Genomic DNA, 17,496 nt, shown 5'->3' with positions numbered 1-17,496 from the left:
CTAAATAACATATCCAAAATTGGGCCACAGGAAAACCCCAAAAACAATTTCAAAATGGCGGACTCGCTCTTTTCTACTAAAGGCTAAAATAAAGTAATTTACGCTCCTTAAAGAGAGATAATGCTTTTATTTACATTTAATAATAATTAAACTAAAACTATCTTTCAACATATACCATTTCTTATGTAATTTTGATATTTAAAGTTATTTATGGAAGTTAGAAATGGAGAAAATAACAACTGAAATAAAATTATTTTTTAAGTTTTCTTATTTATAAAGTCAACTTCTAAGGATCGACAAAGTTTAATTGACCATCTTCATCACTGTAAACACTGGCGTGCACATGGGGGGGTTCAGATGGTACTACGATCCCTCCCAAAATTTTGAGAAAAATGAATTTTTCTATTACGAGGTCTGATCCGATTCCGACCCAGAGTCTCGGATTTGATACCTTGTGGAGGAATAAAGTGGTTCAAATCTCACTTTAAATTGTAGGTCCAGCCCAATTAGCCTTTCTGTGCATACAAGTGATCTTAAAACAAAAAAACTCAATCAGAGTCCGGCCCACAATCTGTCACTTCATCTCGTCACAAATTTATCTCTCAAGAACATTTTCTGCACGACTGGATTTTCAGACGATAAACAACGTTTTCTGCTTGTACAGGTATTGGACGTAATTGTGATGTCTGGTTGCTGCAATGATGGAGACAATCTTCAGCATAGCTTGCACCTGCAAATCGTCCACAAACCGGTTCTATCAGCATTTATCAAGTTACATGCAATGCTGGTCATTTGTGGTGATCAGATCATATTTTAACTACCTCTTGTCCATTGTCCAATTTTTTCTCAATAATAATGCATGATTTAGAGATTTCATTCTCAAAAAGGCAAAATATAATTTGACGTTACAATAAAAAACAAATTATAAGTAAGAATACACAAAATATGAAAAAAATATTCACAAATAAACATAAAATGTTAGGAAATTTACAATAGCCAGTCTGCCATTTTGAAATCTGTTTTTGGGGGTTTTCCTGTGGTCCGATTTTGAATAAGTTATTCAGTAATGATTCCTGAACTAGAAATAGTTTAAAAAGCTTCTGAATCAATTTTTCCCAGGTTTGAGGGAAAATTGCTTTAGATTGCGTGGACTATATATCATTAAGTACTTTAAAGCAACGTTACTAGAAAAGTTTTCAGTGCAAATTGTGAACAAATCCAAAGTTCACAGTTGGCAACTCTGCTCGTACATCACTGTCAGATTAAGTTGCAAACCAGTATAGGTTGGGTCACATTTTTCAGTTATGATACACTGTCTGTGTGCCTAACGTCAGGCTTGGTCAAGAAAATAACCTCCGTAAGTATCTTAATTTTTTGCTAATCTCATTACATTGTACAGAGCGATCCATTGAAGTGTAGACTGTCTGTGAATCAAGTGCGCAAGTTTCCGGTACCTTAAAGAGTGATTTATTTATTTACTTACCAATTTATGAAAGAAGGTGCTGAAACTGGCCACCTTCGTTGGACACACATTTTTGACACCTCTTGATGAAGTTACCCATAACTTGCTGCAGGTCCTGTTGATTAATGTTGGTAATTTCTTGGCAGGTGTTACGTTTCAGTTCTTCCAGGGTGTGTGGATTTGACTTGTATACAGCATTAAACACTCCGCACCTCCTGAAATTTAGTATACAGAGAGTAGATTGTTTGAAGACATGGAATTTTTACACCCAGGAACCTTGTTTCAAATTGCCTTTGAATGTCGTGTGTCCACTGAGATAACACGTATGAATCATAAATACACGTTGTACAGTAGAAAACATTTGCTGAGCCATAAACTTTGTGGTTGAATACACTAGAAAAAAACACAATACGTAACAAGCACCCTATCACTTCACAGTCCCCAGACTGTGTTCACATCAAATCCACACACCCTGGAAGAACTGAAACGTAACATCCACAAAGAAATTACCAACATTAATTGACGGGAACTTCAGCGAGTTATGGGCAACTTCATCAAGAGGTGTCAAAAATGTGAGGACAACGAAAGTGGCCAGTTTCAGCACCTTCTTTCATAAATTGGTAAGTAAATAAATCACTCTTTAAACTAGTTACGAACACTTGCACACTTGATTCAGGGACAGTCTACAGTAGCGACATATGGACACATGCACCTCGCTTGCCGATCGCGCAAACCTAGACGTGGCAGTCTACACTTCAATGGATCGCTCTGTACAACTTGAGAAATTTCTTCCAATAAGTGTTAATAAAAAATTATGTTTTAATTAAAAATCTTTATTACCAGGAGCTGAATAGTGGTAACAAGTTCCACGTAACAATGTACATTTTACAGATAATGAATCTTCTAATCACCTAATTCTAAGCACAACACATTTTAGGAATGGAACTCACGATATACTTTAAAAAAATGGATAAAAATTCGAGTAAGCACCTTCTGTTATTGTTAATTATAAACTGTACATAAGGTATAATTTGTACAAATAATTTCCCAGTATTTCAACACATGAATTAATCAATTTTATTTACATTTTCAACTTGGAACAATTTCAAGGTATAAAAACAAAAGAAAAATAGCTGGCATTAGATGATCATATATACAACTAAGCATACTAATACTAATAGTATTCTCATAATAAAAATATACATACCTTGGAGAAACTTACTTCTTATGTACATTATAAATTTTGTGACTATAGCAAAATAGGATAAAAACGATTTTATAACAAAGCATCAGCATGTTCAAATTTCATTAAATGAAAAAAAAATAATTCCATTTTTTTTTCAACGTACACATCACAAATGACAAATACTTGCTAAATAATACTAGTAGAAAGACTCATAAATAATTTTGTATGAAAATAGTCTCAACAACCATAACAGTATCCCCCTACAGAATGCTACATCTCACTGATATGTACTAACTCTCAAAAATATAACCAGTTATCACCCAATTATTGTATATATTTCATCAGTAATTCTACTGTGGTTTTTAAGATAGTCCAAAATCAATATGAAATGGCAAAACATATAATGAATTAGCTACATTGGCTGATAATTTTTGTATCAGAGTTGCAAAACTTTTTATACTAAGAGAAAGCTCATGCTTTTCACAGCAGGGTTGGAAAGAACAAGCTTTTGGTCCACTGAAATTCTTGACCTAGAAAATAATGTCGGGTTTATCCATATGCATTTAAGGCACTCGCACGCATTAGAACCATTACATCTGAAATCAACATATTTATAAATACAGTGTGTACATGTATGTGTATAAAAGTGATAACTTGACATTTTGTTAAGAAAAGCTTGTCTAAAAATTGACTAATACATAATAAACTGGGAAATCTTGTAAAGCCTTGACGTTTAAACATTGGAAAATATAAAACATACAAATATGTGTATTTAAATTTGCTAGATATTTCTGACATGAGAAGTACCAAAATCATTGCATTACTGCAGAATAATGTGATATGAAACTTTGTGGAAAGGAGATTTTAAAAAAAAATGAGCATCAAATGATATAGACTTTGTACTTTGATTATCTGTACAAAAGTGTCATTATGACTATCAACGACATTTTCTAATGAAATTGTTGATGTAGGTTTGCATGTAAAGAAAATTGTTTTTGTTCACTATCTGAAAATTGAGATTTACAAAGTGTTTTGTTGGTGCATATTTCATTTTAACAAACAACTTTGACATTGAAAAAAAAAGTTAATTAAAAAAGGCACCAAAATTTGACTAAAATACATTTCCCCTAAAACATCAAATTTAAGAGGTAAGTAAAGAGACAAAGTTCATGTACATATACGAGGGAGGTTCCGAAAGTTTGTGGATTGGCAACACTGCACAGAGTCTGTGATTGTTGCATGTGAAGATAGCCTGTGGTGTGCTTTGTTAATGTACGAGTGAACCAACGTGCAGCTGTTGTTTGTTTGCTTGCTATAAAAGTCGAACTGCAGTGTATTACAATGGTGGATGAGAATTATATACCGATAATTACCGGACAAAGGATCGCTAATGAATTTGTGTGAAGTTACGCAAAAGTGGCGAGGAAACGTTTGAGATGATCAAAGAAGCTTACGGTGACGAAGCAATGGGCAGATCGGCCGTATTCAAGTGGTGGAAGCATTTTAAGGAAGGTAAACGCAATATGCAGGATAAGGCGAGAAGTGGGCGTCAATCAACATCAGTGAACGATGAGAACTGTGAAAGCAGAGACATTGTTGAAAGAAGATAGACGTTTATCGATTCGTGAATTGGCAGTTAAACTGAATGTTGGTGCAGCAAGATCTCACGGAACACCTGAAAATGTAGTGTGTTTGTGCAAGATGGGTGCCACGGTCAATGAACTGCTTCAAGAAGAATGGTTTCTCCTGCAGGATAACGCTAAGCCACATGTGGTATGGCAAGCTATGGCAGCTTTGGAGAAAATTGGTGGGCAGTCTCTAGATCATCCTCCATACATCCCAGACCTCACACCCTGCGATTTCTGGGCGTTTCCAACACTTAAGAAAGAGTTACGCGGAAGGAAGTTTAGCACGGACCAGGAAGTGAAAGCTGTCACATCCACTACCTTACACCGACTCTCAGAAAATGGTCTGCAACATGTGTTTGAGAAGCTAGTGCATCGCTGGAATAGGTGTATAGAGTGTGAAGGGTGCTATTTCGAAAAGGAAACTCATATTAACCCTCGTACTGACTCGCACTCCGGATAGTGATCTCAATCCATGAACTTTTGGAACAACCCTGGTATGTAAAGAAACATTTGGAGAAGGTAAAGTAAGTTGATCATATCAAACTAATTCTAAAAAAAAAAAAAATTGTCACTCACACAAAGAAAACTGAAATATTTTGCAGTACTTTGTTCCTGTTTGGACAAGACTAAAACTTTATCATAATAAACTCATTTCTATGTATAATTCTATGCAGACCCTCCTCCGCTGAAAGCAAATGGCATGAACATAGAAAATGGGATGGGGGAAAAACTGTACAACTTTACATTAACTTTGCACAATATATACAGCTGAATATTATAACACACAAAACTTCGTAATGTTTTCACCATAACAACAATGCAGATATAGAAAAAATCAGATGTACAAAAAAGATCTCAATAACAACCAACCAGATGCATGAAAAAGTGATGATTATTCGTCACCTATTTGAACTGACTTAACACTTTACTGAAGGCACAAGAATTTGTAGAAATCCCGCAGCGGCATTTCAAGGCATTTTATAAAGGCAGAATATGGATCCAGAATTCTTTTTCCTCAACCAGAATCACAAAGTGGTGGCAAGAGACTGCAAACTGGTTTCCAATTCACGTTAATCATCTTCGTCCGTCACATGTGGATCGTGGCAGCTGTGTATCTGGCCTCACCACGTTTCCAAGCCCATTGGCTTGGTCGATACTGAAAGGTAAGCAATGCTCATTAATTCCTCAACAATCTTTGTGTACAGAAGCTATCTTAGTACTACGTGGAGGGCGAATCTTTGTGTACAGAAGCTATCTTAGTACTACATGGAGGGTGAATCTTTGTGTACAGAAGCTATCTTAGTACTACATGGAGGGAGAATCTTGTGTACAGAACCTATCTTAGTACGAGGGTCACTATTTATATTTTGAGCCTAACAATGAAAAAACAGGAATTTGGCAATGAAAACTGCTTTATTGTTTCTCGAAGTATTCTCCTTTATGGTCAATACACTTTTGCATTCGTTCGAACCATTTGTCTAAGCAGTTTTTCCAATCTTCTTGAGACACCTCCATAATATGGTTTTTGAACGCATCAACGGCATCTTCCACCGACGAAAATCGTTGTCCACGCAATTTATTCTTGACATTCGGGAACAAGAAGAAGTCATTGGGTGCCAAATCAGGACTGTACAGTGGATGACCCATCAATTCGATTTTTTGACTGTTCATAAAGTCGGTTGTTAGACGAGATGTGTGACAGCTGGCATTGTCTTGATGAAGAATGATCCGACGGCGTTTGTTTGTTTTCCGTATTTGACCGAAGACCTCTGGCAAACAAATTGTTGTGTACCATTCAGAGTTGACCGTTCTCCGTTCCTCTAAAGACACAGTTGCAACATGACCAGTTTTCCCGAAAAAACAGGCGAACATTTGTTTCGATGTGCTTCGAGCGCGAACAACTTTTGTTGGGTTGGGTTCATCTTGAAACACCCATACAGTCGACTGCTGTTTACGTTCCGGCTCATATGCATATATCCATGATTCGTCACCTGTTACAATCTTGTATACGTCTTTTGAAGCACCACAATTGTATTTATTGAGCATTTGTTTGCACCAATTGACGCGAGCGTCTTTTTGAGTTTTTTGTCAAATTGTGTGGGATCCAATGAGAACATACCTTTCTCACAGCTAAATGATAATGTAATATTTTATATATGCTGGTGGAACTAATGCCTATGGTTGCCTCAATCTCACAGTATGTCACATGACGATCTTGCAGTATTAGGTTTTGCACAGCATCAATGTTTTCTTGAACAACAACTGATTTTGGACGACCTTCGCGAATCTCGTCGGTGAGCGAATGGCGGCCACGAATAAATTCGTTATACCAGTGTTTCACAGTGGCAAAGGATGGGGCTTCATCGCCAAATGTGGAAGTAAGTTGATCGATGCACTCTTGTCTTGATAATCCACGTCGAAAATCGTAAAAAATCATCGCACGAAAATGTTCACGAGTTAATTCCATTTTATTGTTGTCGCGAAATCTCCAAGGCAACATAAACAACACAAATGAAGCTATTGACAAAACATTTGAAGTACGTTATGGTCAATAATGCCAGACGATTCCGTGCAAATGTCAAATCGCGCCTAACTTCAATCAGTGTTGCCAAGGCTCAAAATATAAATAGTGACCCTCGTACTACATGGAGGGCGAATCTTTGTGTACAGAAGCTATCTTAGTACTACATGGAGGGCGAATCTTTGTGTACAGAAGCTATCTTAGTACTACATGGAGGGTGAATCTTTGTGTACAGAAGCTATCTTAGTACTACATGGAGAGTGAATCTTTGTGTACAGAAGCTATCTTAGTACAACATGGAGGGCGAATCTTTGTGTAGAGAAGCTATCTTAGTACTACACGGAAGGCAAATCTTTGTGTACAGAAGCTATCTTAGTACTAGACGGAAGGCGAATCTTTGTGTACAGAAGCTATCTTAGTACTACATGGAGGGTGAATCTTTGTGTACAGAAGCTATCTTAGTACTACATGGAGGGCAAATCTTTGTGTACAGAAGCTATCTTAGTACTACATGGAGGGTGAATCTTTGTGTACAGAAGCTATCTTAGTACTACATGGAGGGCGAATCTTTGTGTACAGAAGCTATCTTAGTACTACATGGAGGGTGAATCTTTGTGTACAGAAGCTATCTTAGTACTACATGGAGGGCAAATCTTTGTGTACAGAAGCTATTTTAGTACTACATGGAGGGTGAATCTTTGTGTACAGAAGCTATCTTAGTACTACATGGAGGGCGAATCTTTGTGTACAGAAGCTATCTTAGTACTACATGGAGGGTGAATCTTTGTGTACAGAAGCTATCTTAGTACTACATGGAGGGCAAATCTTTGTGTACAGAAGCTATTTTAGTACTACATGGAGGGTGAATCTTTGTGTACAGAAGCTATCTTAGTACTACATGGAGGGTGAAACTAAAATGTTAAATTCTCAGCTATATTCAAGTCAGTCATATTGTTTGTATAAAACTGTCTGCTATGTATTTGCATAATTTTTACTCAATGATGTTACGTTGTCAGTAGAAAAGTTGCATCCATTACATTTCAATTTTAATATAATTTTGAAATAAGAATAGAATTATTTTTACTGTCCAGTTTACAAAAGCTTTATCTGTTATTATTGTTTGAATATCTGTGTGTTATCTCAGAGAATAGTTTTTCTTGTATGTACGCACTGCTTGCATGATAGAATTATATCTCAGAGAAATTTGACAGTTATTAAGTGAAGGTGTGTTTTCTGAGTGATGTTCATAACAGTATAACTTTCATAAACATAAAAACTACAAACCGTGTAAAATGTGTGTATACATATGATTACTTCAAAGAATCCATGAGGTAAAAATTTTTAAAATGTTGCACAAGAAATAGGCTCAATGCAAAGAGAGAACAAATTTTATAACATTTTGCTATGTTGAGACCATCAACATTGAATGTGTAATGCAGGAAAATATAAAATCAGGGTTCCACTGTATTTAAATTCATAAAACACATTACTTTCAGTTTCAATAGTTACACAAACACTAAATCGTATTTATGCATACACAGAGCAGTTGTTACAGATTTTTATGCCTGGGGTGAGAATAGGGTTCATTTCAGAGAACACTTATTTCTGTCAATTTTTTTTAGAGGAAGACACAGATGGCAGTATTTTTTTTTCTAATTATATATATTGCATATCAATTTTAATAGAGCATTAATACTTTCAACTATAAACTTGTGACTCTTACAGAAATATTTCTATTGTGAGCAGAACAAGCAAGAACATTTTACTAAATTTCTTTGCAAAACCATCAAATTAACTTAAAATTTAGTATCCAAAAGTGACAAATTAGACTGACTTATTGTGTAAAATTAGCTTGAAATTAAAAGACAAATCATTACTTCAAAAACAACAATAATAGAAAATAAATAAATAGGAAAAATCTTTCCCTGGTTGGGAACTAAATTAAAAAAGTAGTGGAAAGTTCCCTATTGGTTCAGTTAGAGTACACCAACCAAGTGCGAAAGTCTTTTGGTAGCATTCATGGAATTTGTAGTATGAAAAAATGGGCAAGGGTGTACTGCATGTTTATTTACAAACTGCAATTAAACAAGCCTCTTCCTGGTGGCTAAGCATTTTGAGTGATTCAATAACCATCATTTCAGATTCAAGCCCTGTCAAAGTTCATCATCATTGCTGTTGCAAACAGCCTAAAGAGAAACGAAAGTGATGTCAGATATGAAAAATACAAAACTAAACAAACAAATATCAAGAACACCATGTTGCTGTCTTGTGCTATATTGTTTTTTCCAGTTTTGCAAGTTACAACACTGGTCAAAGTGAAGGAGTCTACTTGCGTTGGCCAAGATATCAAATAATTTTCTATCTCGATTTCAAATACATGGATATCCAGATAATCCAATATCCAGATATTTGGATTATCCAAAGTGTTGGATATCCAAAATACCCAAAATCTATGCATTATCATTATGAGTTTTACTGGCTTACCACATTCTTTCATTCACCATGTTCGTATTTCTACTGTACAGATTCTCTATAAATCCTTCTTCATCCAATCTGTCTGTTTATCAGTTTCACGGATTCTCCACATTTTTTTTAAACTTTTTTGCCTTAAAAGATCTACACACTACTAAGTTCAGTATAAATGAACAAAGTTTTCTGTCGTAAGAAATAAATGTACAAGAGATACAGTTTAGAATATAGCATTCTCAGTTCGGTGTCTCGATCCTTTATTTCGTAATTATATCCTTAATTCCAGACACCATTCTTACCAGAATAAACCCAACCAAATATCCTCCCAACAAGTGAATTTCCAGTTCGAGCACTGAATTGTAAGTATAGCTTCAAGAGTGATAGTGTATAACAACATACGGAAAAACTTCATGCTATCTGCCTTTAGCATCATAAATAATAAAATACAGAGTGTACACGACGAACCTCCTGGGTAACCAGGTGGCCTATGTACATGGTTCTTTGCTTTTCTATACTCGTCAAGTTTTGTTTCTTTCCCTAGTTCACACAAGTCTTGTTAGGCAGCACTTTTGTAAACATGGAGCCACTTCAAGAAAATGCACAAACTGGTTTGGTTTACAACTATGAACTCTCAATAGTAGTCCCCCAGAGCGTCCACAACATGTATTGTAGTTGCTATGACTTTCTATTTGTTTCTTTCTGCTTTTGTACTTTTGCATTTTTTAAAAACCCTCGTATCATTGTTAAACCATGGAGGTTCATTATGTACACCCTATACATTCACTTCCACATGGGTTTGGAAATGTTGGAACAAATGAGAAGGTGCGTGTCGAAACAATATTTACTATGTAACAACATTGAAGGTTTATGTGGATCACTATAAAAAGTATTTTTTTTTATACTTACCTTTATAAGAAACTGTCCAGAAGCTGTGTGAGGATTTCTGTAAGCATAGAAAAGCCACACACCAAGGCCTCCAATCAGAGCAACAACAAAGAGGATAGTGAGTATTCCAGACATTCCCATTGACACGGACTGAGCACCTGAAAATTATGAATTATATTAGTTCCTGTCAACAAAAATAGTTTGAAATCATTCAAACAAGAACTGTAACTGGCAACTCTGTGTGCCATAATAATGTTTTTTTTTTGCTTTTCATAAATATTGCTGTATGTTCCTGGTAGTGTCTGGTATCACTATCAGAACTATCACAAATAAAGACAATTTGTTGTTAAAGAAATGTATCTTTCCTTTTCTGTTTTCTTTGTTTTTTGGGATGGTTTCACAAAAACAACAAAAACATTTCTGGGGCTACATCAAGCAAAACGTGTCGTGTTTGAGTCAATGGTTTTGAGCACTTGAAAGCAAAAATTGGAGAACCTGTTCAATCTGTACCACCTGGTGTGCTTAGTTCTGCGTTGCAAGAAGAGAAGTATTGATTCCATGTGTGTAGGGCAACGAACGGAGTTGGTTTTCATTTTGCATGCATTTGAAACATTTACTGTGTATGGCAGTAGCATATTCTGAAAATTTGACGTGTTTACTGCAACAATTCATATTTCTTGTATATATTAATTACATATAATAGAAATAAAACATCAGTGGAAGGCATGCAAGTAAAACAAAAATAGAAGTCGGACAACTTCAAATTTTGCATCAGTTTCTATGTATGACAAAAAGTTGGTTTACCACCATGGGAAAACATGCCACTGGTGTTAGGATTCTTTCAGTAAATAGTTTTCAAACCCACCATGACTTTACGGACACACTGTTTACTTTTTTTATATATATATATATCCTTGGTTCTGTCAGGAGTATCATGAGGTCATGGGTTATAAAGCTACGACCTTTTTGCTGCATTGCAGGGGACATGACACCTTGTTTGATTTCCAAGTCACACATTACAAGGAGGAAAATAGTTCTCTGTGTATGAGGCAGCTTTGTTCATTTGCTTTCCCACTCTGCCTGGGTTACTGAAAAGGTTTTGTCAGTTAAATTGTACAACTCTGGTTCAATACAAGGGGATCAAAGGCATTAATCTCCCATTAGTCTGCTAACTCCATGTAATGATAAAGCGTCCCCAATGGCGAAGTAGTAATGACATCACCTCATAATCAAGGGGTACCGGGTTCAAAACCCAGTGGATCGTATCCAATATTAAACTGCAGGTCCATTCCCGATTAGGCTTTATGTGCATAAAGTGGACTTAAAACAACAATTCAAATTTAATCCATGTAAGGATATGAACATAAGAAAGCAGAATTGTTTTTGCAACGATCATACAAGGCTTCGTCACTGAAATGCTTGTACAGTATGATGCTCTTTCTCATATGGAACTTAGCCCAGAGCATGCATATGCAGCATATTTCAATCACTGCAATCGTTAAAAATCATTGAAACGTCACTTTTCATCCAGCCAGGTCTTTTTTGTCTGCTCCTATTCCTTCCATTTTGATATCTGCCCTTCTGGCTTGCCCCCACCCCTCATAAGGACCCTTATTTGGGTGGGGGATTCTTGGCTAAGGAATCTGATATGTTCAATCCAGTGAGGAATATTACGATGCACAGATACAAAACTATGACGACTGTACGATAAAGGTGCTACTATTTCTTGACAGTCATAACACACAGAGGTATGAACCCACCCATCTTTCAAATGATTGAAGTGGCACCACCACATGTTTCAAGCCAACAAAGCAAATTACAATTTTGGTACATGTTCAGATTTTAATGTCAAAATACAAGGTTCGTCCAAGGTTGACCAAGACACTTATTTCTAGACAGGAAATATACATACATAGAAGCACCAAACTATCTCAGTTTTTCAAAGTATTCCCCCTGAACATCCAGACACCGTTGCCATCCTTGTGGAAGTTCCTTGATGCCTCTGGCATAGAAAGAAGTAGGTTGGTGTCTAACCACTGCAGGACAGCGTTATTGAGTTCCTCATCTGTCTGGAAGTGCATCCTGCCCAAATGGTCTTTAAGAGTCCCAAACAAGTGGAAATCACTGGGGGCTTAATCTGGATTGTAAGGACTGCGTGGTAAAACCTCCCAGTGCAAGTTGGCCAGTGTTGTTTGAGTCAAATGGGCCATGTGGCCTGGCATTGTCATGGAAAAGAATGACATGTTTCGACAACATTCCAGGTCTTTTCTTCCGAACAGCCCCACGTACAACACTGATATTGACTGTATGCGCAATGTCACGCATTGTTACTCGCCAGTCTTCAAGGATAACTTGCTCAATACATGTGATATTCACCGGAGTGACTGCAGTTGGGTGAACGTGTCTGTGCGGTTCATTTGCTACCAATTCCCGCCCTTCACTGAACTGTTGACACCATTCGTACACTCTTGCCCGTGACAGTGTTTGTTCACCATACTGTGCTTGCAGTCTACGCCAAATTTCAGCAGGTTTCACCTTCTCCTTCACGAGAAATTTCATTATACACCGCTGTTCCACAGCAACAGATACACTACTTGCCGCCATCTTTGTTTACACTACTGCGCATATGCCAAATGCATCGCAAAGGATTATGGTTACTCGCAAGGAATCATGATCTGACCTGCCGAAGTAATGCAGCGCTACATTGATTCATTAATATTTTACGCACAAAAGTCTTGACCAACCTTGACCGACCCTTGTATTAGTTTTTTTTTCCCAGAAAATAAACACATATGTTGGAATATCCATGCCATAGTCTGTCTGCAATATTTGCAAATACTGATGTAAGTGCACGTGTGTTAAGTGAACATGTCCAATTGGGGTGACGGCTGCAAGTGGTAATTCACTGAAAGTTGTCTTTGCTACACAAACAGTGGCCTATAACAAAGAACCAAATATATATCAATCTGCAACCAACAACAAGTGTTTCACGCATACTTCAACCTACTTGCTCCTTCTGCACTTGAATGTATCCACTCGAGCTAGATGTGTACATTTTAACAAAAAGCAGGAAGGTGCGAAGAACAGCTATTAAGACTCGGCTGGACTATGGCAGACGCCAATCAAATTTTTGCCTCCTTTCAATAAACCATTATAGACTTATGTAACCTCGAAACTACTGATAACTAGGCAACAGTAAAAGCAAGTCACACACTGATTCATGTGAATGCTCGAGAAGGAATTCTAACCAGATATCAATTTTAAGATTTTGGAAAAACAGCTGCCCTGACATTGGCAAAAAGTCCAGCCGAGCTTTATAATGTTACATATGTACATAAAACTATTAAAACCAGTTGCGATTATTGTTACACCAAAAAAGATTACACAAACACCTGTGAATGAGTACATTCCTTCTGCTTTGAGAGTAGCAAGATCCTGGGTGAGTGAAAATTGTGTTTCACATAAACCAAAATACACCACAAGCAGTATTAACAAAAACACACTGTAAGACAAAACAGTACAAGTACCAACACTACACCATATCATATATACAAAATATGGACATGTAGGTTACAAGAAACTTTTTTTCCTCAAGTCTCTTGGTATGGATATACATAAAATTGTACAATTATCTGATATATTCATGTTATAGTGAACCGAAGCATCGTCTTTGTGATATAAACACATCTATTTATTTACCTGTCACAATCCACGCTACTGAAATTAATTTGTGTGAAGCTATTTTTAGGGAAAGGGAGGAGAATGTCAAATTATACCATTCATGCAAATCAGATGTGTCTTTGTCTGATGCCCGGAACTGAATCGAAGCTCATTTTCCTAAATATCTGATTGGTTGCTATTATCACACCTTCATACAAATCCTTCCCCAACTATGCCAACAGGAAGTCTGAGGGGAATCTCTGTTCCATGTTGTTTAATTTATGGGTTTTGAGTACCAACAAGCATTTATCACATTAGTCTATCCACAAGCCACAGCAAACATGTGATGTTCTTTCCTCCATTTATGTACCTAAACTCCTTTCCTTCCCCGATGATTCTGAAACACAGTGACAAGACTGGTGTATTTTAGATTTGATAGTTTGAGTTTTTTCATTACCTTTTAAAAAGCAAGCTCAAGATATGCAGCATTCCACATATTTAGGTTTTTTATTCAAGATTTAGCATGAGAATTATAAGTCCAGTCGGTGGGGTGTCTGACTGCCACATGGGTAAGCTAGGTGCACTTCCCAGGGTGGGTTATCTAGGGTGAGGATGTAGTTCACCCAGGCTTGAATCAATGGGTATATTGGGGCAACCCTGCTATGAAGGTGATGGAGCATGGTGATGATCACATCACCTTCCTTTTGGCTGAGATTAAGAATGTGTGGAGCCCTACTCTCCCCCCCATCACCCTTACGTGCATTCATGACACTGATAACCAAACCACCATAGCATGGGAGAACTTATGGGATAGCCCATTGAAATTGCAGACCTATTATGCATCACAAGTATGTTCAGTTGCATAAAAATAAAATGCATAGCTTTCTATCCAATAGTATTTTCTCATATTCTGCACTAACACTGAAAAAACTTGGGAGTTCATATTGCTATTGAATCAGACTTTCATTCATTTTTAATATGATTTGACAGTGCATGATAAGACTTGATAGATGTGATATTCGTAAGATCCATAGGCAGTCACTGACATTTGAAACACCCTTCAAAACATACGAGGTGTGGCTAGAAAAAAACCGGATTGATGTTGCTATCGACAAACGGCAAGCACGTCAAGGATAAACGTTGCATGGGTGTATAATGTGATATCTTGCCTATCAGCTGTGTGATTGCCTAGGGTGCACGGCACTCAGTTCTTCCGTAGCTTGTGGACGAAGTGAACCATACATTTGTGCTCTGTCGGAAAAAAATGAAGTGTGAAAGTGGAACAGCGTATCAATCTGAAGTTTCCCATCAAACTTGGAAAATCCGCCACAGAAACTTATGGTTTGTTGAAGGAAGTGTACGGAGATGTGTGTTTATCACACACTCATGTCGTTGAGTGGTTTCAAAGGTTTAGAGAGGGACGAGAAGTGATTGCGATCGACAAGCATCCTGGACGGTCTTGCATGTCAAAAACGGAATCAAACATTGCAAATGTCAGTGAATTGATTTGAATTGTGTACCTGAAGGTCAAACTGTCAACCAACAATATTTCATTACGATGCTGACGCCCTTCGTGGGCGAGTAAGAAGACGACAACCTGATTTGTGGAAAAGCAAGTCATGGATTCTTCATCAGGGCAATGTTTCTGCCCACACGGCATTGTCAGTCAAGGCTTTATTGGCTAAGTATGAGATCCCAGTGTTAGAACATCCATCATATTCACCGGGTCTCTCTCCATGCGACTTTTTTTTATTCCCAAAGATCAAATCAGCACTGAAAGGAACCAGATTTAAGACCGTAGAATCTGTGAAAACAAAAGCGATGGAGGTCATGAACATGGTTTCGGAAAATTATTTCCAGCACTGTCTCCAGCAATGGAAGATTCGTATGGAGCGGTGTATCAATAGTGCAGGGGGGGTACTTTGAAGGGGATAATGTTCATATTGTGCAAAATAACCAATAAAAGATTTTGTAGCAACAGTCCGGTTTTTTCTAGCCAAACCTCGTACATACTAGTGTGACGTTTTAGTGAGAGCTCATATTTCACTTGTATAGTCACAGATATCTACCAACTCTCACTACTTACTTTCCCCACACAAATTACAAAAACGTACACTGTCCCTGGAGTCTGCGGTGCAAGCAAATGTAAACAAGTTCTCTGTGCAGGCAATGACTCAAGAGGGCTTGATCAATGAATGCGTAAGAGGGGAAGTGATTGCATGGAAAGGGCAACATGACTGCAGGCAGCTACCAGACATTTGCAGCAGCATGCACTGCTTTGCACCGCCCATTCACTCGCTTTCTCCCTTTACTCCTCCACAGACTCCACTGAAGTTGAAAATAGAAAACACTGGAGGAACAATTCTAGTGGTGACATCTGTTGAGAGTTTCTAACCAAGAAAAATTTCACAGTCCATAGCAGTATTTTTTGGCGACAACATCTGACAACTTATGCGATGCTAAACCAAAAGATCTACATAGTCCATGGCACTCCTACATAATTCTCATCCAGTGACATAATTCTCATCCAGTGCTGTACACTTTTCAAGCAAAAATTTGGAACATTTGAAGAACTGTGAAAGGTGCTGTCAGAAAAAACTTGCAGCTGTTATGGAACCTTAGGCATTCTTGTTGGTTGACAAACCTGGTAATGGTAAAAATAAAAATGTTTTTTAACAAGTCCCTGACAATGACAATCGACCCCTAACTGTACAAACAAAACAAAACATTATTTAAAATTTCTCCTTTTACAATTGGGAGTATATGGTTCTGTGAACCTCACCAGGTAATGCTTGTGTATACCAGATAATTATACAATTTCTTAAATATTTTCATACCAGAGAAGACAACTTTTTAAACAAGTCTTACAAACTATTTAGTTTTCACAATACACAGAGAATATCCCAAACAAAAACACAAAGCCAAACCAGTGTTCAATAATTTATCGAAGCCTTCAGTATTAGAAAAACATTTTCACACAAAAAAAGGGCATTGAAAAATATAAAAGGTGCTTTGCAGTGCCTTGTTAGATTTAACATAGTTGTAGAAACTAAAGTGGAGACGAGTATAAAGGGTTGAAACGCACTCAACCACTACATCGCCATCGGTGCCTTCACTTTAGTTTCTGTAAGGACATATAACTCATATTTGTACATATGGTGTTAGTAAAGTGGCATGAAATAGAAGAGAAGAAATGCAAAACTCATGCAAATAAAAGCAGAGTGTGATATGCGAAAGTTATTAACAACATAGAACTTTCCCTCATCGCTAATTGCTAGTTCACCAGTACAAGTATCTCATGGATGGTATCGGAGAGATTATATTAGTTCGTCAACTGTGCTTTCAGAAGCACTGATATTTATAAAACAAAACGAAGCAACCACGTTGGCACCACAATATTGTTCTTTGTAGAAATTTCAGTGCAAAATATAGGCACGGACAGGACTCAAACCAAGGCCTCAGTTTCTTTGATCAAATTTTTAGACAGTACATCTACTGTGTGTGACAAATCATAAAGTAATATTATTGTTGTTTGTTTGTTCCTACTTCTTGATGAGGAATATATCCTGACTCCTGGAACTAACACACATTCTCTCTCACACACACACATACACATCATATTCCCGACAAACAGAACTTGGCATCTTAAGCTTCATAGGGGCAAATATTGCAGAGGAAACCTATT

At 37.1% G+C, this 17,496-nt stretch overlaps 1 protein-coding gene across 1 annotated transcript in view; it reads right to left on the bottom strand.

The window, feature by feature from the left end:
- Window positions 1-2,285: 2,285 nt before the first annotated feature.
- Window positions 2,286-17,496, bottom strand: part of l(1)G0289 (plexin domain containing lethal (1) G0289) — a 104,027-nt gene continuing 88,816 nt past the window's right edge. The window contains exons 8-9 of the mRNA XM_083132176.1: window positions 10,173-10,309; window positions 2,286-5,432 (exon numbers count right to left, since the gene is read on the bottom strand). Coding sequence (XP_082988302.1) covers window positions 5,364-5,432; window positions 10,173-10,309 — 206 coding nt within the window. The 3' untranslated portion in view covers window positions 2,286-5,363. The remainder of the gene's footprint in view (window positions 5,433-10,172; window positions 10,310-17,496) is intronic.

This window comes from Lepisma saccharinum, chromosome 12 (genome assembly GCF_977018435.1).
Source record: "Lepisma saccharinum chromosome 12, izLepSacc3.1, whole genome shotgun sequence".
NCBI classification, from domain to species: Eukaryota; Metazoa; Arthropoda; class Insecta; order Zygentoma; family Lepismatidae; genus Lepisma; species Lepisma saccharinum.
This window is presented reverse-complemented; position numbering and strand designations above follow the sequence as displayed.